This window comes from Prionailurus viverrinus, chromosome D3, assembly GCF_022837055.1.
Source record: "Prionailurus viverrinus isolate Anna chromosome D3, UM_Priviv_1.0, whole genome shotgun sequence".
Classification (NCBI taxonomy): domain Eukaryota; kingdom Metazoa; phylum Chordata; class Mammalia; order Carnivora; family Felidae; genus Prionailurus; species Prionailurus viverrinus.
Genome location: NC_062572.1, coordinates 45,754,885 through 45,778,753, shown reverse-complemented (window position 1 = coordinate 45,778,753; position 23,869 = coordinate 45,754,885). Strand labels below are relative to the sequence as shown.

Here is a 23,869-nt window from a genome sequence, read left to right as displayed (position 1 = left end):
AAAAGAAATTTAAGGGGCGCGCCTGGGTGCCTGAGTTGGTTAAGTGTCCGACTTCAGCTCAGGTCATGATCTCACAATCTGTGAGTTCGAGCCCTGCGTCAGGGCTCTGTGCTAACAGCTCAGACCCTGGAGCCTGCTTCTGATTCTGTGTCTCCCACTCTCTCTGCCCCTCCCCCACTCGTGCTCTGTCTCACTCTCAAAAATGAATAAATGTTAAAAAAAATTTAAATATTAAAAAAAAGAAATTTAAGGAGGAAATTAATTATAATTTAATATATACCTTTTGTACCCTAATGGATCACAAAAACAAGATGCCAATATTGATTATTAGAGCTAGCTTTATTTAGATCAAGGGATCTAAATAAGATCCCTTGATAATCCTTATTTCTGCCTTAGATCTATGAGCAATTTCTGTTTCAAACTAGAGGAACTCTGTGTATACTTACACCTCACCTTGTTCCAGAAAGGATTTAATGTAGTTCAGACCCAGAGTAAGTAAGAACTTCCTATAGGCATAAAAAAGAACAAAAGATGAATCAGCAAAGATCAAACAGGCACTGTCTCTAACTGAAATTAGCCCAAAAGAGCTAGCAAAGGTGAAATGGAATTTAGAGTAAGCAGTTCTGCCAGGAGTGGAAGAAATGCAAGAGGAAAAGTTTGCCGAAATATGTTGGTGATATACTTAGAATTCATAGGGATTACTATGACTCCTGCAGAGGAGAATGAGAAAGAAATTTTCCACTACCATGTTGTCCTCTTTTCTAATTACACATTGTAGGGTTCTAGAAAAGGCAAAAGCCCTGCTCACTAGGAAATGACAAGCCTGCACATTGTCCTCCCTGGGGCTGCTAGCTATAGAAGACAGAGAGTCCTAGTCTCAGTAGATTGCGATTCAGATATTCCTGCAGGGTTCTTGGAGTCCCTGAAGTAGATAGTACCTTTTCTTGCTCTCTGCAGATGGATTTTCAAGGATAAGAATCCAGGAATCCAAGTTGTCCACAAACTCCCTAGTATTTGTAATTACTTTATGAAATATTATGTTTCCATTTTAGTTTAGGAATGATAATTTACAAAGCCAAAATTGAGTTTGTTGAAAGCTATATAGTGGCCCCATTTTTTGCTTTATGGGTCATACAGACTTCTGTGTCTCTAGGCACAATAGGAAAACAGCCACCTTGGAAAATAGTCTGGTACTTTCTCAAAAAGTTAAACATAGAATTACCATATGATGCAGCAATGCCACTCCTATGTATATAACCAAGAGAAATGAAAATATATGTTCACATAGTAACTTGTACGTGAATATTTATAGCAGCATTATTCATGTTAACCAAAATGTAGAAAGAACCCAGATGCCCATAGCTGGACAAATGGGTAAGGCAAATGTGGTATATCCATATCACTAGATATTGGTCAGCATTGAAAAAAGAATGAAGTACTTATACATGCTGTAACATGGATGAACCTTGAGAACATTACGCAAAGTGAAAGGAGCTCGTCACACAAAATCACATGTTGTATATCCCATTTATATAAAATATTAAGAATAGGCAAATCAGTAGAGACACAGTATATTAGTGGTTGCCTAGAGCTGGGGGAGGGAGGGTGACTGCTAATGGTAGAGGGTTTCTTTTTGGGGTGATAAACATGTTCTGAAATTGTGGTGGTATTTGAACAGCTCTGAATATACTAAAACCCATGAATTGTACTATTTATTTATTTAGTTTATTTAAGTAATCTCTATACCTAATGTGGGGCTCGAATGTATGACCCTGAGGTCAAGGGCTGCACGCTCTTCCACTCTTCCAGCCAACCAGTCAGGAAGCCCCTACATTTTAAGTAGGTGAATTGTATTGCATGTGAATCTTGCCTCATAAAGCTTGAAAAAAGCCTTTGGGCACTTTCCAGTTCAAGTTAAAGCTCACTCTGCAGATAAGGAAGAGCCAATGGCGGGGAGGAGAAGCTAGAAGATACTTTAAATTTTTTTTTTTCAACGTTTATTTATTTTTTGGGGACAGAGAGAGACAGAGCATGAACGGGGGAGGGGCAGAGAGAGAGGGAGACACAGAATCGGAAACAGGCTCCAGGCTCTGAGCCATCAGCCCAGAGCCTGACGTGGGGCTCGAACTCACGGACCGCGAGATCGTGACCTGGCTGAAGTCGGACGCTTAACCGACTGCGCCACCCAGGCGCCCCTAGAAGATACTTTAAAGCAGGTTCTGCTCAAAGTGTAGTTTTGTGGATGAATTCCATTTCTCAAATGTTCTGATACCAGCCCCTGACAAGACAAGGGACTGCGACAGAATGTAAACCACCTTCAGTTCCAAACACACTGCAGAAGTGAGCCGATTTTTTTTTTCCTCTTAGCAATACTCTTGGTGAGAGAAGCAGTGTGCTTATTTTACATTCTGACACCAGCACTTATCTCATCCCGGCCTGGCACTTTGAGCAGCTTTGCTTCAGAGATCCTCTAATCCTGAAAAGCTCATTTTTTAAATGAGCACACCTCTGGAAAAGTGGGGTGACAGGCCTGAGGTCATAAAACTGATTAGTGGTCTCAGGGCAGGAACTCAGGCTGTTTGTTGGAAGTCTTTACCTCTCAGCACTGACTTTAAGTCAAATCAGCCTGAAAATCTGGGGTTAGAGATAAAAGGAGTTTTCAATGAGAGCGTTCCTACCTCAACATCAGATAGTGGGTGGTTTATTAAAGGCTCAGATCTAGAGAAATCTGCTCTTGTTTCCTACTGAGCTTTACCACCTTTGCTTTTCATGGAGGCTAATGGGATGGGAGGGATGTAAGGCTCTTTCCCCTCCTGAGCCCTGTTTTCTGAAGGAGGCATTCAGAAGGGAGTAAGGACCTTCCTATGGTCTGATGGAGGAAGAACATATAGGGCAGGGCTGGTTAGGACACAGTTCAGTTGTCAGACTCATACCTTCAGACTCTGCCTTTCCTGTACTCAGTACCTTCCTGCTAAACTACATTGTGTCCCATCCAAGTCTGCTCTTTCCTAAATGCTCCAAAAATAACCTCTCTCTCCATCCTCCACCCCAATCAGAACAAGAAGACTCATCTCAGCCAGATGTGGGATGAATGCGTTGAATCCTTTAGAATTTTTTCCTCACGTTGATAGGTCCAATTCAGCAATACCAACTGTTGTAAGTGGTGGGTACACAAAGGATTGTACAATTCTCTGTAGTTAAACAATTTTTCAAATAAAGAAAAATAATGTTTAACTAGGTGGCTCAGTCGGTTGAGCATCTGACACTTGAGTTTGGCTCAGGTCATGATCCCAGAGTCATGGGATCCAGCCCCAAGTTAGGCTCCATGCTCAGCATAGAGCCTGCTTAAGATTCTCTCTCTCTCTCTGGGTGCCTGGGTGGCTCAGTCGGTTAAGCGTCCTACTTCGGCTCAGGTCATGATCTCATGGTCCATGAGTTCAAGTTCCACATCGAGCTCTGTACTGACAACTCAGAGCCTGGAACCAGCTTCAGATTCTGTGTCTCCTTCTCTCTCTCTGCCCCTCCCCTGCTCACACTCTGTCTCTGTCTCAAAAATAAATAAACATTAAAAAAAAATTTTTTAAAAAGATTCTCTCTCTCTCTCTACCCTGCTCACATGCGTGCTCTCTCTCTCTCAAAAAAAAAAAAAAGTTTAAATAGTTAAAGAATTTCTAGGAATAATAACAGTAATTTAATAGCCACCATTTATTGAATGCTTAATATGTGCCAGGTGATCCTATAAGATATGCGATGTTTGACAGCACTTCCCTGTGCACTGCAAAGAATCCCCGTAGCACTAGATTTCCTTCTTCCCAAGTCGCTCTAGATCATTTTATCATTCTTGTCACTGCAGCCTCCTCCTCTCTTGGCTCAGCTCTCACCCTATTTCTTTATTTTTCTGCTCTCACCCTTTTTCTTTATTCTCCTACTCTTTGCAGTTGGTTCTCAGCCCTGGCTGCACATTAGAATCCTCTGGGAAGCCTTAAGAAACTACTGATCCTTGGACCCCATCCTCCCCTCCCAGATTCTGATTCATTTGGTCTGGGGTGGAGTCCAAGTGTCTGTGATTTGTCTTAACATTCCCCAGTGAGTCTAAAGTACAGGCAGGACTGCAAACTGCTGGACGGTGGCAGCAAACCCAGACAGGGCAGGGCGGGCATGGGTCTTGCTTCTTAGGAGTTTGGACCAAAGGTAACTCCTGTCCACCTGGCTGATCTGCTTTAAGCCACTTCATTTATTGGTATAACTGTGTAGCATGACTGCATATGCATGTAGCCATGTAGAACATTAGTGGGAATGTGGCACAAAGGCCACCTCAGAGGTGGCCAGGAGATTTTCTGGAGCCCTTTGTTTTGTGGCGAGTTATTTCAAGAAAGGATCCAAGCCCAGGCACTTTTAGACACTTGGTCATTTTATATGTTTATCATTGACTAGGTAAAATGATTATTCATTAAAGTGCTGGTTTGATTTATGTATGCATACTGTTGTTTTCTCTGACTCCTTACTTAACAAACGCATCTTCCAAAAATAAAATCAATTTTCCTAATGACAATTTTAGCAAATGACTAGGTACTCATCCCAGGGTGGGTGGAATGAAAACAAAACAGCAGCAACAACAAAAACATGCTGCAGAGATCAGTTAAGAAGCATGATTAGAAGCAGCTGGGTGGCTCAGTCAGTTAGGTGTCTGACTCTTGATATCAGCTCAGGTCTTGATCTCAGGGTTGTTAGTTCAAGCCCCACATTGGGCTCTGCACTGGGTGCAGAGCCTAGTTTAAAAAAAAAAAAAAAACATGATTAGTACTCTTATGGAAGGATTATTTCTTCTGGGGGCCTACATGCATATAAGAGTTACAGAGTTCCTTTAAGCAACATCTTGTCCAATATTTTAGTACAGGAGAGGAAATACTTGAGAGAGGAAGACTGTGAAATGAAGTATTCTAAGCTCCTGATTATTATCAGACATTACAATAAAATAAAAGTGGAATTAAAATGATTTTTTTCCCTACTTTTAGCAAGTATTACTATCAAACTCCACTCATTGGGCCAGAGACCCTGTGGTTTGAGCAAAAGACTTGCCCCCATGTAGCACGCTACCTACACTTATGAGTTCATTGGCCAGCCAAAATTGAAATGATTTTTTAAAAGACATTTAAATATCTGTCTCAGTTTTCATTTTACTAGACGGAAAACTAAAATCTTAGCTGGCCAGTTCAGTATTGGATGTGTGGCAGCTCCAGCACTGAGGAAAGGGTCCTGGGTTATGGCTTCTACTGCAGATTAGCAAATTAATCTCCTCCCAGAATAGCTAGGGAGAGTCAGGCTACCTGATTAACAGGGTGAATTTTAATTCGTTTCTAGACCAGAAAAAAAAACCCGTTTTTAAATGAAATTTGTATTTTAAAACAAATGACTTCTAAACCAGGACAGGAAAATTCTCCTGCAGGTTAGGGAGAACTCAGTTGTCTATTTTTTGGAAGTTGATTAAGGATAGATTATATGTAGTCCATAGATAAATACAAAATATATGCTTTATTCTTTTCCCATCTGTTATGTGTGAATAATTAAGAATTCATTTTACTTCATTATTCTCTTTAATGACTTGTTAAAACTAACCTCTAAAAGCCATTAAACAAATTACTATTGTTTCTCTGTGATCATAGCAGCAGTTGAAAAATCTTGGTTTGTAATTATTTCAAGTTATTACAACTTATAAAATATTTATGCCTGAACATCTGCTGGAAGGTTATCTATCCTTTAGATTTTCTTCACTTTTCCAGAAAACCTTTCACATCCACATGTGAAGGGAGTTTTCACCATCCAGCTGAATCCTGTGAGGTCTCCCTTAATCCCTTTTCTCATTAGATATGGCTTACTTTACCTCTGTTCTGGAAGCATGGAAAAAGACAGGAATTACTGCAATAGGATTAGTTGCTGGTTGCATTAGTAGCCCTAGCAACTGAGAATTAACTAACGTTTTGTCTAAAAAGCCGCTAGTTATATTTTTAGACCTGAAGGAAATGTCTGCCAGCCCTGCCAATTCAATGTATTGCCCCCTTAGTGTCTTTGCTATGTACCCTGGATGAATCCTTTCTTTAGTGAGACTCAAGTCCTGTGACAAAAGAAGGGAAATGATATTTCCAATTGGAACCATCAAGTAGCAAAAGGTCTTGTGATATAACCACATAGTTTTGCATATCAGAAGTTACTCATCAGGTCTTTTCATTTTTCAGTCCTGTGTATTTCAGTTAGGTTTGGACAAGTATTTTCTTGACTGTCAGAGATAGAGGTGAGTAAGATAGTAATAGTACGGACCAGGAGCAGACTGGCTGAGACAATTAGGGGTACAATTGGGAACAGCTGTGAGGTCATTGGAGCCCAGGGGCCGAGTCTTTCCTTTTCTCTGACATTTAATCAACTCATGATTTCATGCCTTGACAGTGAAGGACACTTGGCAGATGAAGTTTACACAGGTAGTAAGGATAATATGAGGCCAGCAACAAGACAATAGTGGTGTTTCACTGACCTGAATTTGTACCTGTGAAGAAATAGGAAAAAACAGAGCTGGAAAAGCAGCTTGACATATTGTGGAGGGCCTTGAACACATGGCAGAAGAATTTGTCCTTCAGTCAGTCATCAGTGGAAAGCTAATGAATTTTAAGCAAAAATACTGTCATGATTAGAGCTAGAAATGCTCTTTAGGAAGATTAATCCATCAGTGAGTGGGATATATGATAATGGATGGTTATGAGGAAAGACTGGGAGTTAACTAGTGAAGAGGTTACTGCGGCAGTTCCAGTGAGAGGTGGAAAGTCCTGGCAGCCAAGACAGCAGGTACCATACCTTTGTCACATCCTCACCTTTATGGCACTTAACCATTCCCATGCACGGCTACCTGATGGCTTCTACCTGAAAGCACTCACATCTCTTTGACTGGGGCCTCTCTAGCTACTGGAGCCTGCCGGACTGTACTCCGGGCCAACCAGGAGTTAACAGCCTCCAGAAGCAGCCTTCAACCAGTGCCTGAAGGGAACTAGTGGAACCCAGCTATCTCACCACTCATTTGGATAATTTTGAACCACATTCACACAGTCTGCCAAAGTGCCTCAGAGGATTGGGTCCCTGTTGCCCACAGCCACAAACTGTTTAGTCACATATGCTTTATTGACTTCCTACCTTCCCTGACACACTTCACCACTCCTCTGCTGGTGCTCCCTGCTACCACCTTCCAAATAAATTGCTTGCACTCACATCCTGTCTCAGGGGCTCTTCTAAGGGAATCTAATATACCAGGCCTTTACTAGGGTGGAAAGAAGGGGTTTCTAGCATTTCCTGCAAAAGACACTGAGGAGGAAGAAACTAGAGGATTTGGCAGTTTACTGGCTATAGGATTAAGGGAGAGGGAGAAGGCATTGCCACCGACAGTTTTAACTAGGAAAATATAGGTGTCATTTATTTTTAAAATGGGAAGTTAGGGGGCACCTGGGTAGCTCAGTTGGTTAAGTGTCCAACTATTGATTTCAACTCAGGTCATGATCTCACAGTTATGGGATCAAGCCCCACATTGGGCTCTGCACTGAGCATGGAGCTTGCTTAAAATTCTCCCTCTCTCTCCCTCACCTTCTTCCTCTCTCTCCCTCTTCCTGTCCTCTACTCAAGCACAGTCACACTTTCTCTCTAATAAAAAAAAAAAAAAAAAAATGTTAAGGGGCGCCTGGATGGCTGAGTAGGTTAAGCGTCTGACTTCAGCTCAGGTCATGATCTCGTGGTCCGTGGGTTTGAGCTCTGCATGAATAGACTCATATGTAATAAAAATACCAAGGAAGGATTTCTTCACCTAAATTCTTGTGACAAATTGTGCAGTCACTATGAATGAGCATGGTATTAGATATTATTCCATTTAGATTTTACAAATGCATTTAAATCAAAATATTTTTTAAAGTATCTCATCTTAGGGGTGCTTGGGTGGCTCAGTCGGTTAAGCACCTGACTTTGGCTTACGTCATGATCACATGGTCTGTGACTTCAAGCCCTGCATTGGGTTCTGTACTGACAGCTCAGAGCCTGGAACCTGCTTCAGATTCTGTGTCTCCCTCCCTCTCTCTGGCCCTTCTCTGCTCGTGTACTTTCTCTCTCAAAAATAAATAAATGTTACAAAGAATTTTTTTTTACATAAATAAAGTATATCAGCTTAGCTGATATATTTATGATTTACATAAATAAATAAAGTATCTCGATTAGCTGATAAGGTATACCAGGAGTCATTTAACTTCTCTCAACTCAGTTTCCTGTATAAAATAGACATAATAAGGGATCTTTCTCAGGGTTTTGTTTTGTTTTGTTTTGTTTTGTTTTGTTTTGTTTTTTAAATAATTTTTTAATGTTTATTTTTGAGAGAAAAAGAGCACAAGTGGGTGAGGGGCAGAGAGCGAGGGAGACACAGAATCTGAAGCAGGCTCCAGGCTCTGAGCTGTCAGCACAGAGCTTGACGCAGGGCTCAAACCCACAAACTGTGAGATCATGACCTGAGATGAAATCAGAAGCCTAACTGACTGAGCCACCCACATTCCCCTTCCTCAGGGTTTTGTAGACACAAATTTAATTATTTAATAATTGTTCACCATTGTAAATCTTGTTAGGTTAACTCTCTTGTTTGGAGAGTTTCATATTTGCAGACCTCAGAAAGATGATAGTAGGCAATGTGTAGTGTTTTAGGCTTGAGATTAGTTGGAGGAATCATTAAAAACTGTGGCTTCCTCAGGCTTCTCATTAACAATTGAATGCTGAGCGAACATAGCCTTCCTATTCCGATCATGGTTTATTGGAATAGTAGAGTCAGGATGGTACAGGTAACTGTTTTTATTAAAGCAATGTTACCAGATTCCTCTCCATGTTATTCAGTTTCTAGTTATTTGGTCTCACATATACACACACATATTCATATACACATTCTCATTTATTCTACAGAGAGGACTGCCCTCTCCTCCCACAGCTCAGACAAAGCATTTGTGAAGCTTTCCTGCCGGAAACAGAGCCCTTATTGATGAAGTTCACATGAAAAACATTTGTTTCAATGCATCATGTATTGAGGCATAATCACCTTTACATAATATAACATTTTAAGTGTTCGTTGCAGTGTAGTGCAGCTGGTGCTATATGGATATATTATTGTAAAACAACATATTTAATAAATCCAACTGGACATTCCTTTATTGAGAGTGAAGGCAGTGCCAGAAAACCACACTCACTCACTGGTAGACAACACTCAGGATAAAGAAAGCAGTTCCCGAGGCACCTGGGTGGCTCAGTTGGTTAAGCACCCGACTTCAGTCATGATCTCGCGGTTCGTGAGTTTGAACCCCACGTCGGGCTCTGTGCTGGAGCCTGCTTCAGCTCTCTGTCTCCCTCTCTCTCTGCCCCTTCCCCACTCATGCTCTGTCTCTCTGTCTCTCAAAAGTAAATAAACATTGAAAACAAATGTAAAAAACAAAAAAAAACAGTCCCCCAGTTAGAAAGCAGCCACAATTAAAAATTTTCGTGGCATTATTGTAAAGTCTCTTTTGTTTGCTTGTTTTTTTAATTAATCAATTACTTTGGTTTTGTCAGGCATAATTTTTTTTTTTTCAAAATAAAAGTGTAACTTTTCACTGTTTCTTTCTAAATTGATCCTGTTCTTGTTAAATTGGAGACACATTTGAGTTTGGTACTGTGTATTCTATTTAAGGTATTTGTATCAGTCTTGCCCTATTTTTGTCAAGCCTTCCTTGTGTGACCAAAGTCTTCTGGTCAGTGCCAACTCAGATCGTGTTGACTTTATATGGAATATGTGTGAACTGTAAGATATGAATATGATAAATTATTTTTCATAGTATGTGCAAACAAAGGTTATTTTCTCATGTTTATGTCTTCTTGATCTTTTTACATTTCTGCATCATGCAAATCATTAGCCTCATAATTTTAAATTTTGTGCTTTACCTGTCTCTGCTTACAGACACCAAGGACTTACTGTTGTGCTAACACTGAAGACTTGGAGACAGTTATTCACCACGTGCACAGTCTGTACCCTTCTGCTCCTTTCCTGGCAGCAGGGGTTTCAATGGGAGGGTAAGGTTTTTCCTTTCTAAAATGTCTGACAGGAGTGGCTCATTTGGTTAAGCTCCAACTTTTGGTTTCAGCCCAGGTCATGATCTCACTCACGAGTTCAAACCCCATGCCAAGCTCTGTGCTGAGAGCATGAAGCCTGCTTGGGATTCTGTCTCCCTCGCTCTCTCTCCCTCCCCCACTTGTACTCACTCTGCCTCTCTCAAAATAAATAAAATTAAAAAAAATTTTTTTAATAAAATAAAAAATGTCTCGGAGAGAGAAGTGGACTTACAGACTGCTTCTTTCAGAACTCTATAAACTACATAGGCATTTTAAAATAAATGTTTGATTATTTTTGTCTTATTTCACCATGTACGGTTGAATGAATGAAGTAATTAATTCAGGTGACTTTTAATTTTTCCTTGGCAACCAGTCTCTGTGGTGAAAAGGATACAAGTATCTCCTTGGGATACTAGGATTTTGTGAGCCTGAAGGCTTATTGGAATCCCATGATGTTGATTCCCATCACTCGACAGCTGCCATGTTGACCTTCAGATTCCCTAATGTACTCCCAGCCGTCCTTGTAAGTGCATCCTCCAGCACCACACAGGAAGCTGACCTTGTAGTCTGACTTTCATCATTCCAGTCATAGAAGTAATCACTTCTTGCTCTCTCCAGCTGAAGAGACCTTCAAAACTGTTTTTCTCCAGGTGTGGTGTTTTTGTTTGTTTTGTTTTGTTGCTGGGCAGATGGACCTACCCTGGAATGCTCTCCTAGAAACTATGAAGTTTTATTGTTAACCCTACTCCAGCTGCTATTTTAAGCATATGAATATTATAATTTGTGCTTCTTGCAGTTACATTGAGGATTATTTGGAACATTTATGCCATGTTTACTCATTTCCACTAATAATTGTTTATCTTTTTTTGTTCTAGTGATTATGAACTTAATAATCTGGCAAAATTTTAATTATCTGGCATTTTACCATGCTTAGATTCCCTAAGCTCTTGTCCAGAAGTACTTTTTTAAATCAGCAAACACATGAGATAGAAAGTGTATTTTTTCTTAATTTTGTCATTGATTTATCTGCCATTTCAATTTTCAGAACATCTTAGGAGTATATTTACCTGAAAATGAATAGGCTTTACAAATGATAGATTCCGAAAAATAGTCTGTAACCACAGCTTTTTAGATTCTGAAAAACATAAAACTAAGAAGAAAAGAATACATTTCTTACATTAGCATGGAAGGTCTGACTTGACCTACTAAAAAGGAAGAAATCTGAATCAGTGCAGAAAATCCAGGCAGAATCTGTGAATTGTGCTTAGTGTACTTCTCTTTCCTTTGCTCCATAATGTGAGCCATAGAGGACAGGGAGCCAGCTGAACTTTTTCCCTTAATCATATAAATTCTTGACTTTTTAAAGGCCAGACCTTACATAAACAGGCCCAGATTCTCTATTCAGAAGCTCCTGGGAAATGCCTATTCATGTCCCTTTGAAGCCTCAGTGCCTGAAGGCAGAACTTGACCATTAGCCTTTGCAGCTGATTGAATATTAATGTCTTGTAAATTGTTTGAAGGAAGCACCGTTTCTAGTTGCCTAGCACTGTGACACGTTCCCAAGTGGGCTTACCACTTGGGGATGTTTTACAGCTTGACACATTTTTTTTTTTCTTTTGGAAATGCAACAGACAAAAATGTAGTCTGTTGAAGATCCTAACATCCAGTGCCCTTGTGGACTGGATTAATCCCCATACCTGTGATGCCTGTGACCCAGTAGGGGATTTAAGCCAGAACTGAGTCTAGCCAAGGAATCCATGTCATTCTAGACCCAGTCAAGTTTCAGTCTCCCAATGAGATGATAAACAAGCTTTAAAGAATGTATTTAAAATTCACATAAAAGTGAAGAGAATAATGATCTCCCACATATACTAATAAGCTGGTTTCAATAATAATCAACCTTCTTCATACAGCTTCAATAATTATCAACTCACAGATAATCTTGTTAATCAGGCTTACCCTCCATTCCTCCCCAATTCTGATTATCTTAAATAAATCTCATCTATCATGAGATTTATATCATTTATAAATATTTCAGTAGGTAATTTTTAAAAGGTGATTTCTCTTTAAAGCACACACACACACTGGTATCAGACCTGAACAAAACTAACAGTTTCTAAAAATCATCAAGTCAAATATTTTGTCAGTGTCACATTTCTTCGACTTTTGGTTGGTTGGTTTTACAGTTTGAGTTAAGAACCAGATAAGGTCCATAATTAGGGTTGATATGCCTCTTAATCTCTTAATTCTGGATTCTTCTCTCTCTCTCTCTCTCTCTCTCTCTCTTTTCTTTTGGTGAAAAAATGGAGTCCTTTTTCTGTCAAAGTAAAACAAACTGTTTTGGAGTAACATCTTGGTATTATTTTGCTCTTGAATAATAGCCAAGGAGTATCCCCCCCTACTTGGTCATGAATACTACCGATCCTTCCTACTCCTGAGAGCTTCCCTTCCAACCCTTCCAATTTGCCCATTATCTTACTGACATGCAGGCACTCTCTGACTTCAAAACAAAGAATAGGGCCACCAAAACTAAGACCCTAGAATGAACCCTTCACAGAAGAGTAAACATTATTCTTTAAATGACTTAGTGAACCACAGAACCTTATACCAGCAGTACAGTCATCATCATCATCATCGTATTATTATTATTATTATTATTATTATTATTATTATTATTTTAGGAGTACAGTCATTATTAAGAGTCATTTGCAAAAGCAAAACAAAAATCTCCACTTTTGATTTAAAACCTCATCACACTCACTCTGCAAGCCAGTTGGTTTGGGAAAGAGAATGAGACAATTTTTACCCATTTCTCCTATTTCACAACCTCGGCAATTGGAGAAATAAAGAATGGAAAATACAATGAGAAGCAGAATTTAGGCTATCGTCCCTTTTTTTTTTTATTTTATTTTTATTTTTTTTTTTATTTTTTTCAATGTTTATTTATTTTTGGGACAGAGAGAGACAGAGCATGAACGGGGGAGGGGCAGAGAGAGAGGGAGACACAGAATCGGAAGCAGGCTCCAGGCTCTGAGCAGTCAGCACAGAGCCTGACGCGGGGCTCGAACTCACGGACCGCGAGATCGTGACCTGGCTGAAGTCGGACGCTCAACCGACTGCGCCACCCAGGCGCCCCTCGTCCCTTTTTTAGTTGGCAATGGTAAACTTATATTTCTGACATTAGTGTTAGATTAAACCCCATTCTCGTTCTTTTTACTAAAATAGAACTAGATTAAAATTGGGAAAATTGATGGAATCAAAGGAAAAGTGGAAAATGTGTGATAGATAAGGACAAAGAATAGGAAAGAGTAGGAAGAGAAAATAAGTGATTTGGGGGCCAAAAGCTCTGCCATAACTCAGAAAGTCTAACTCTACACTAGGAAGCCCTTTGGAGACTTACTTTAGAGGGCAAGGGCTCAGAGGCAACCAGGATGCCCACACAGACCCATTACTCACAATCTCCAGGGCTAAACCCAGACATCTGTAATAGTTCTGAAAGCTCCAAAGGTGATTCCAATGTGCAGCCACATCTGAAAAACCACTCCTTCTTGCTCTCTCATCTATGCCAAGGGTTGGCAAACCATGGCTCACAGGTCAGATCTGGCAATCTGTCTGTTTTTGTACAGTCCAAGAGCTAAGAATGGTTATTATATTTTTAGATGATTGAAAAAAAAAAAAACCAAAAGAAGAATAGTTCATGTCATGTGAAAATTATGTGAAATTTATTTAAATTTCATCCATGCAGAATGTTTTGTTGGAGCACAGCCATGTCCATTCACCTATATATTGTCTACAGCTGCTTTTGCAGTACAATCATAGAGTTGGGTATTTGTGACAGAGACTGTATGGCCAGGAAGGCCTAAAATATTTACTGTGTGGCTAATTATAGAAAAGTTTGCCTGAAACACCCCTCACATACTAAAACTAAACATTCACCTAGAGACTGAGGTCCAAAGATTTGTATATTTTTAATCATTATCATTTTGTTATCAATATCATTTTGATAATCTATGTGGCCTGGACATTAGAAACATTCTGTTGGGAGCACCTGGGTAGCTCAGTCAATTAATTGTCCGATTCTTGACTTCAGCTCAGGTCACCATCTCACAGTTTGTGAGTTCAAGCCCCCTGTCAGCCAATGCGCTGATAGTGCAAGCCTGCCCGGGATTCTGTCTTCCTCTTTCTTTGCCCCTCCCCTGCTTGTTCTCTATCTGTCTCTCAAAATAAATTAAATTAAGCTTTAAAAAAAAGAAATTAGATGTCTTGAGAGATACAACAAATTAATCACTAAGTTTCCTGTTTCTCCCCATTTTAGTATGCTGCTTTTGAATTACTTAGGCAAAATTGGGCCAAAAACTCCATTGAAGGCAGCTGCAACTTTTTCAGTTGGTTGGAATACTTTTGCTTGCTCTGAGTCGTTGGAGAAACCACTCAACTGGCTGCTTTTTAATTACTATTTGACAACCTGCCTCCAGTCTTCAGTTAATAAGTGAGTCATCTTTTAACATCTGACATCTTCAAACTTTTTGGATTACATGCCCCAACAGAAAAAAGTTGTAAAGTATAACACTGCTAATACTTGTATATTTATGTTTGCATTATATGCATTTACTAACCCAAATATTCTTTGTTATAAATGTATACAAAAAATAAATATTTTAAGTATAAGCTAAAAATATAGGTAAAAGTTGTAATGTTTTCTTTCTGTATCCCAGTGCACTGTCTTGTACAACCTGTAGGGTATGTGTCCCCACTTTGAAGATCACTGTTCTAAATTATTCTAAAGGACTAAAAGCATTAGCATTGAATGTGTTGAGTAACATTATACTGTTTCCCTAGTTCTTCTACCTATTGCTAATCTTATCAGTACCGAATTCTTTCCTAGGTAGTAAGCAATGTTATTAAGTGTTATTAGTGCTGAATAATGTAGTTTCTTAAGCATATGCTTGCAAACATGATATGTTTTAGAAGCTTAGGAAAATGCACTTGGATATTCTCAGCCCACACATTTCTTAAGATTATCAGAATACTATGTTTGCATTAGTTTTTCTGGAATTGTTTGTGTATCTTCTAACATTTAAATTGGTGTGATAACAAAGAACAGAGGTGTCTCTGTTGATGACTATTACCATCTATTTTTAGGTGAATTGATCAATGTAATATAAATGCTAAATAAAAAGTATAGTTAATTGGTACATGACTTCTTGAAAACCATAGTTATCCCAAAAGTTGACATTAAACATTGGATTAAACTTAACCTACTTATTAAATTACAGATGTTGAGTATAAAATATTGATTAAAATATTTAAAAATTAGATCACTAATTACTCATCACTGAAATGGGGCACAGTAGTAAGAAAAGTGAATGATCTGAATTAAAGTATCAGTTATATAAGAAAAATGACCACTATTTAGGTTTGCCTGGCTGGCTCAGTCGGTAGAGCATGCGACTCTTGTTCTCAGGGTCATGAGTTCAAGCCCCACAGTGGGTATAGAGCTTACTTAAAATTAAATAAATAAATAAATAAATAAATAAATAAATAAAATATGTTTAAAAAGAAAGAAAAATGACCGCCAGTTAAAAAATAATCACACAAAATATAACTTTTAATTTTCAATATAGCAACTTAAAAATAATGTCTTCAAGTGGTTTATCCAATTGAAAGCTTCTGGCTTAAGTAAGGCCTTTTTGGCCAAATTGATTTAACAGCAACAGTGTGTAGGTACAAGTTGTTATGAAACAATATTTACATTTATTATTACAAAACTAGTTATAATATCTTTCAGTAAAGAAAAAAGTACTCTTAAAAAATGTCTTTAGGATAAATATCAATGTACTTAAGTCTGATTAAGTAAATAGTTACTGAGTACCAACTTTGTGCCCTAACATAAAACAGTGTTAGACTGTTTTGTTATTTATTATTATGTATTTTAGGTCTGATTGAGATAGCAATATCCTCAATTTTTTTTTACCTTAATTTTTTACCTTTAAAATTATTTTGTTGCAGGCACCGACATATGTTTGTAAAACAAATCGACATGGATCATGTCATGAAGGTAGGAGAGAAACTTTATTTAATATTTTTATTTCCTCTTTGGATTCCAGGAGTAGAAATAATCTGTTTTTATTTTTCAGGCTAAATCCATTAGAGAGTTTGATAAGAGATTCACTTCAGTCATGTTTGGATACCGAACAATTGATGATTATTATACTGACGCCAGCCCTAATCGTAGACTAAAATCAGTAGGAATTCCAGTGTTGTGTCTGAATTCTGTGGATGATGTTTTCTCACCAAGTCATGGTAAAATTAACTTATTTGTATACATTTCGACATGAATTAACCGGGTTCTTTTTATTATTTTTTTTTAATTTTTTTTTAACGTTTTTACTTATTTTTGAGACAGAGAGAGACACAGCATGAACGGGGGAGGGGCAGAGAGAGAGGGAGACACAGAATCCGAAACAGGCTCCAGGCTCTGAGCTGTCAGCACAGAGCCCGACGCGGGGCTCGAACTCACAGACCGCGAGATCGTGACCTGAGCCGAAGTCGGCCGCTTAACTGACTGAGCCACCCAGGCGCCCCTAACCGGGTTCTTTTTAAATTTTAATTATTTTTGAGGGAGAGAGGGAGAAGGCACATGCATGCCAGGGCAGGGAAGGGCAGAGAGAGATGAGGACTGAGGATCCGAAGGGGGCTCTGTGCTGACAGCATCGAGTCTGATGCGGAGCTCAAACCTGTGAACCATAAGATCATGACCTGAGCCGAAATTGGATGCTCAACTGACTTAGCCACCCAGGTACCCCTGAATTAACAGTTTTAAAATACTGTTCTCTTTAAGAAAATACAGTAATGAGAAGTAAAATATCAGACATATAAAATGTTTTCCACTGGAATAGAAAAAAATTACTAAATACTCATAATTTATATCTAAATTTCTGAGATCACTTTAAAAAGTTTCACAGACACTTATCTAGTTAATTGTGAGAGGTTTAGAATCAATTATGACTGAAATATTTTGCTTGTTCTCATTTTTTATAACTTTTCTTTATAACTTTTAACTTTAACTTTATCTTTTATAACTTTTTCTTTAATCTTTTTTTTTTTTTTAACATGTATTTATTATTGAGAGACAGAGCATGAGCATGAGCATGAGCAGGGGCGGGGCAGAGAGGGAGAGACACAGAATCCGAAGCAGGCTCTAGGCTCTGAGCTGTCAGCACAGAGCCTGACGTGGGGCTCGAACTCTTTGCCTTACAAGTCTATTGTCATCACTTGGCTTTTCTTCCTGAGCTTCTTAAGCAGAAGACTTTGACATTTTTTTTCCCCTTTTAACCTGGAAGAAAACTTGAGACCTTATAAACATGACGTCCTTGAATATCTCAATGAGTGTAGCACATTCGGTCCCATCTGAAAAGAAACAGTCTTTGTTTTCCCCCTGGATACCGTATAAAAAAAATTATGCCCAAATCAACTTTCTTGCCCTCTTAATTTAAGAAATATGGAATTTGGGGGGCACCTGGGTGGCTCAGTCGGTTAAGTGTCCAACTTCGGCTCAGGTCATGATCTCACGGTTTGTGAGTTCGAGCCCCGCATCAGGCTCTATGCTGACAGCTCAGAGCCTGGAGCCTGCTTTTGATTCTGTGTCTCCCTCTCTCTGCCCCTCCCCTGTTCATGCTCTGTCTCTGTCTCAAAAATAAATGAAACATTAAAAAAATTAAAAAAAAGAAATATGAATTTGGTAGCAAGGATATATATGCATGGGCTGGTATACTGAAGCAATACAAGATGATTAGAAGTCATCATAAGAATCAGTAGACTCAATCTCTAATTTTTTCTAATGAAATTTCACAAAGCTTTTTATAGAGTTTTGTTCTCATTTCTCCCCTAAACACTTTAAAAACATATTCCCAAGTACTTCATTAAAAAAAAAAAATTAATCTGATTACAAACACAGCACATGTGTAGTGTCAAAATTTCAGAAAATCCCCAAAGTGTATAAAAATAAAAATCACCTATCATCTCTGCAGGAGATGTCATTTTTATATGTGATTTATGATTAATCACAAGTAATTGTAGATGGCTGGAACTTTTTGGCCTTTCACCACATACCAAGAAATGAAATAGTGAACTTTAGTATTAGTTGAATTGCATGGTGGTTATTTAGCCTATATTCATTGGATTAAGAAAGTCTACTATTTCTCCTTCTTTTTTAATATTTCACAGACCCTTCTTTTACCAACAAAAACTTCCCAGCATTTTAACCTGCCCCATTTGATTGAAATTTAAACTCATCATTTCCTATTCTTTCCCAAGCCCTTAAGATAGTCTTGCCACATTGAAATAGGAGACAATTGTCTGCATTCTGAGAGCGCAGGCAGCCAGCATCTTTCACATGACTCAAACGTGGCACAGCCTTTTGTTCTTCTGGTATGTCTGTAACTATTGGTGTTATAAATTCCTGAGTGTATCCAGAGTGTGAAATTGGAGCTCATAATCATTTCATCAGAGGCAAATGAAGCATTCTAAATTGAAGCCTTTAATGTGAGGTGAAAAAGGAAAAACAAAAATAGTATGTCATTTCACCTGCCCCTCCCCTTAAGCTCACACACCTTATCCCAAGATAGGAAGTACTCTTATTTAGGTGGGGCCGGCTAAGGATAAGAGTTCAGAACCCCTTTGGGCAAGGGCTTGGCTTGCCAGGCCTTGATTTAGAGTCTCTAAGTTTATTCTTCAGGGAGTGTTGTGAAGGTCAAACAGAGCATCATCTGAACAGGCAGTTTGGGCACAGCAGCAAGACCCTTGGAAGGGTCTCAGTTCTCCTAGAGTGTGTCAGCTTCCTTTCCTTCATTAGAAGGGTATGGGGGTAGGGAGATCTTACCTTTAATTAGCTAATTTACCTTTAAGACTCTACCCAAGATATGAAGGTCTAAATACTGCAACAACCACGTTACCTTAATTAAGGAGATAAGATTTAGCAGTATCTGAAATTAAAACACTTCTTATGCCAGGTAGTGATTCATTATAGATCTTAAATCAAAACAGTTCACTGAACTCCAAGTGTAGGAGAAAGAAATAAGAATAAAACAACTTTAATTCACATCCTTTAATAGATTTTGTAGAGTATATGAAAAGATTGTCATTGCGAGTGAATTATTTAAATATTGCAACTATATTTTCAAAATAAAATTTTTCTTTCTCCTTACTATGAATAGAAACTCAGACAAGGAAGAAAAAGAAAAATCACCAACATTTAACCACCCAAATATAAACACTGTTATCACTTGGGAATATTTTATTCCACTCTTTTTTGCTATCTGTATATATTTTTACTACATAAATCGTTGTTTAATTTTGAGTCCTTAATATTGCCAACAATTGTATTGGCCCCTCAGGAATCTAACTTCATGTAAAATTAACCAAAGTCATACATAATGAATTTATAACTCTTACAAAGGTGAGAAGATTGTTGTTGCTTTTTTGTTTTTCCTGGTATAATACCTAAGTGGGAATCTTATAGCATAATGTAAGTATTCACCATTCCTTGTATTACCTTACTTTAATTTCTCAAAACAAGACTAGGCCTTTTTATACTTTTATGTTATGATTAAACACTTGGATTGATTCTTCCAAAAATGATGGTTCAGTACGTAACTGTAAACATGATCTGTTATAAGAATGCATATGGTTGTGGGGAGCCTGGGTGGCTCAGTCAGTTAAGACTTTGGCTCAGGTCATGATCTTGTGGTTCATGAGTTCGAGCCCTGTGTCAGGCTCTGTGCTGATAGCTTGAAACCCTGGAGCCTGCTTCAGATTCGGTGTCTCCCTCTCTCTCTCTGCCCCTCCCCCCCTCAAAAATAAATAAATATTTAAAAAATTAAAAAAGAAAAAGAATGTAGATGGTTGATATAAAGTAGACTTATTCCATTAGCTGTACTAATTACAAATATTTATTTATGTAATGGTGTTTCAGTTTATAATGATTAGAAATGATAAAAGCATGTACTATTCCTAACAGGAACCAGTAATAATTATATATTTTCTTTTCTCCTTTCCTTCTCTTACCTCCCCCCTTCCCTTATCTTTTTTTTTTTCCTCAAGCTATTCCAATTGAAACTGCCAAGCAAAACCCTAATGTTGCTTTGGTCCTTACTTCTTATGGAGGCCATATTGGTTTTCTGGAGGGAATCTGGCCAAGGCAGTCCACTTACATGGATCGAGTCTTCAAGCAGTTTGTTCAGGCCATGGTGGAACATGGACATGAACTCTCTAGCATGTAGTTGTTTAGGTGCATTTTGTCTGAACTACCATGTAAAGGCAGCTCAGCTTAGTGCACAAATCTTAACTACTGTATATAAAGCAGATATGCCAGCAGGTAGTGAAGAGGTCCAGAATGACTTGCAAAAACTTTTTTGGGGAAACAAAACAACTTTGTAGAAAGAAATGAAATATAGATTTAGACTGTAACTTATGTAGATTTTATTTTTACTATGCCTTACCAAGTATGACCTTAAATGAAGTAGTCAAACATGGAATCGCACTTAACCAAAACTATTGTGTAAAAAGATTTTAATTCCTCAGGGTTTTAATTTAGGCCAGTATTTTTTTAGATGACTCATTTTAGGTGACTTAATGGTACTTTAATAACTGTTAAGAGATTTGAGTTATTTGAATGTAAGTTATAAGTTGGCACATTCCTAAGGGTATTTATACCCAATGATGATAATGTGAAGACTGAAATAAGATAAAATACAATGCGCTAAATCTTTTGTGTATTCTAACTTTGAAAGGCAGATGCAAAAATGTTAGATTGACTTCTATACATGCTCTTTTACTCTGATAATATTAAATTAAGGCTGACTTATGTTTTATAACAATTATACTTTACATGCTTATTTTTAAAATAGTATATGTGTATACATATATATCAATATATTAAAATAAATTCTATCATTTTAAATTGTTTCTTTGTAAGTCTTTATAAAAAAATAATTCCTAGAAATTAATTTATGATAATTTCATGAATGCATTAGTAAGAAATATTAAAACTGTTTTGTTTCACTGTTCCCAGAATATGGGGTTCACATCATTTGTACTAATTAAAAATACTTTTAGCTTCGGGAAACTTGTCTAACAGTGACTTAGGAATTATGATATTTAACTATCTTGCATTATTAAACGTCTTCAGGTAGACCAGGGCTGGTGTGTTACTGGTGTCATCAAGGACTCAGGCTTTTTCTGCCTCCTCTCCATCCTTAGCAGGGGGGCCAGTTTCTCCAGAACACAGGATGTCTGCTGCAGCTCAGCCATCAGGTTTGTGTGTTCAGAGAAGGAAAAGTGGGAAGGATGGGGCCATACATACCAGATATAAGACTTGCACTTATATCCATTGGCTGGAACTGTGTCACATGGCCATCCTGGTTGAGAAGGAAGGTGGGAAATCAAGTATGTCAACTTTTCCATTTGCAGTGTAGGCAAGCAAGGGAGAGGGGATTAGAAATGGTTGTTGGGCTAGCCAGCCCAGAGTGATAGCCTCCATACCATTCAATATCTTTTCTGGTTTTTTGGGTTTTGTTTTTTGTTTTTGTTTTTGTTTTTTCCTATTTCCACCTATTTGCCCAGGTATCACATTAAATGAGCCATGTACAAACAAGCATACTAACACAAAGTTGTTTCCTAGAAATGCCACTTTTTGGAGAGTTCCTGATAATATACTTGTAGACTCCCTTATAACTGTCTAGGATAATAGCACTGATAATACCAGAGCTTTGTTTGTCTGTACAACATATATTCTGATTCAATAGTAATAATTACTTTCAGTCTGTATGGTTCATGTGGAACTGATCCTGCCTTTCAGAGTTTTCTTCTAAATTTTATTTTTTTTAATTTTTTTTTTTTTAACATTTATTTATTTTTGACACAGAGAGAGACAGAGCATGAACGGGGGAGGGTCAGAGAGAGGGAGACACAGAATTGAAACAGGCTCCAGGCTCTGAGCTGTCAGCACAGAGCCCGACGCGGGGCTCCAACTCACGGACCGCGAGATCGTGACCTGGCTGAAGTCCGACGCTTAACCAACTGCGCCACCCAGGCGCCCCTTTTTTTTTTTTTTTTTAATTTTTTTTTAACGTTTATTTATTTTTGACACAGAGAGAGACAGAGCATGAACGGGGGAGGGTCAGAGAGAGGGAGACACAGAATTGAAACAGGCATAAATTTTAAACAAATTATATCAAGAAAATTGTCTACCCATTGGCCAGTGCTAGAATTGGGGAGGTAGCTCCTTACCTCCCTCTACATACAAAAATTAATTCCAGCTAGATTAAAGAGTTAAACATTTTTTAATTCCATAAAAGTACTAGATGAAAACATGGGAGGTTATTTTTATTATTTTATTTTATTTATTTTAAATTTATTTATTTCAAGAGAGAGAGAGAGCACATGTGAGTGTGGGAGGGGCAGAGAGAAAGGGAGAGAGAATCCCAAGCAGGCTCTGTGCTGACTGCAAAGGGGCTCAGTCTCACAAACTATGAAATTATGACCTGAGCCAAAATCAAGAGTCAGTGGCTTAACCTGACTGGGCCACTCAGGTGCCCCTATTTTTATTATTTTAGAGTGGAGAGGTCCTTCTGAAGCAAAATATAAAAATCAGAACCCACATGAAAAGAAGTGACAGATATGATTACATGAAACATGAAAACTTCAGTTCTATGGGGAGCCCAGGTGGCTCAGTCAGTTGAGCATCTGACTCTTGATTTCACCTCAGGTCATGATCCCAGGGTTGTGGGATCAAGCCCCACATCAGGCCCTGTGCCGACAGCACAGAACCTGCTTGGGATTTTCTCTCTCTCTCTCTCTCTCTCTCTCTCTCTCTCCCCTTCCCCTACTCACTCTCTATCTCAAAATAAATAAACATTTTAAAAAAAGAAAAAGAAAGCTTCAGTTCTACATAAACCACCATGAGCAAAATTAGAATACAAATGACAGAGAAAAACATCTGCAATACACACTAGGTTAGTATCACAAAAAAGCTAAGGAACTCTTAAAAATTGGTAATGAAACACGTGATAGAAAAATGGGCAAAGGGGGGCGCCTGGGTGGCGCAGTCGGTTAAGCGTCCGACTTCAGCCAGGTCACGATCTCGCAGTCCGGGAGTTCGAGCCCTGCGTCGGGCTCTGGGCTGATGGCTCAGAGCCTGGAGCCTGTTTCCGATTCTGTGTCTCCCTCTCTCTCTGCCCCTCCCCTGTTCATGCTGTGTCTCTCTCTGTCCAAAAAAATAAATAAACGTTGAAAAATGGGCAAAGGATATACAAAGGACACTCACAGAATAATAGCCAATAAATTTATTTTTAAAAAGGTGGACAATCCCACTAATAGTTTAGGAAATGCAAAATTTAAAAACAAAGAGATTCATGACCTTGAGATTACAAATTTAATAACATACAGGATTAATAATATATAGTGTTGGTAATAGTATGGGGAAATACTTATTCAAATAGTTGACAAATATGTAAATAAGCAACTTCTTGGAAGGCAAAACATTTTGACAGCATTAAAAGACAAGCAAACATCTAGAAATCCCAATTTGAAGAATCTATCCTATAGAAAAGCCAGCAAGGGTATGTAAAGATACAGGTTCATTGCAGCCTTACACACTTAGAATAACAACCTATTTAGTGGGAAATGAGTAACTTATGACATTCACCCTTACATAACCATGGAAAAG

At 38.3% G+C, this 23,869-nt stretch overlaps 1 protein-coding gene and 1 non-coding gene across 3 annotated transcripts in view; one reads left to right on the top strand and one right to left on the bottom strand.

Annotated features, from left to right (window-relative positions):
* Positions 1–21,334, top strand: part of ABHD3 (abhydrolase domain containing 3, phospholipase) — a 39,766-nt gene extending 18,432 nt beyond the window's left edge. For both annotated transcript variants that reach the window (XM_047828588.1, XM_047828587.1), the window contains 5 exons: positions 9,992–10,104; positions 14,459–14,632; positions 16,153–16,201; positions 16,281–16,446; positions 20,245–21,334. In XM_047828588.1, the coding sequence (XP_047684544.1) occupies positions 9,992–10,104; positions 14,459–14,632; positions 16,153–16,201; positions 16,281–16,446; positions 20,245–20,423 (681 nt within the window). In that variant the 3' untranslated portion in view covers positions 20,424–21,334. The remainder of the gene's footprint in view (positions 1–9,991; positions 10,105–14,458; positions 14,633–16,152; positions 16,202–16,280; positions 16,447–20,244) is intronic.
* LOC125149736 (small nucleolar RNA SNORA62/SNORA6 family) lies at positions 5,008–5,153 on the bottom strand. The gene has a single exon (XR_007146036.1). It is a non-coding gene; the product is annotated as a small nucleolar RNA SNORA62/SNORA6 family (small nucleolar RNA).
* Positions 21,335–23,869: the final 2,535 nt, after the last annotated feature.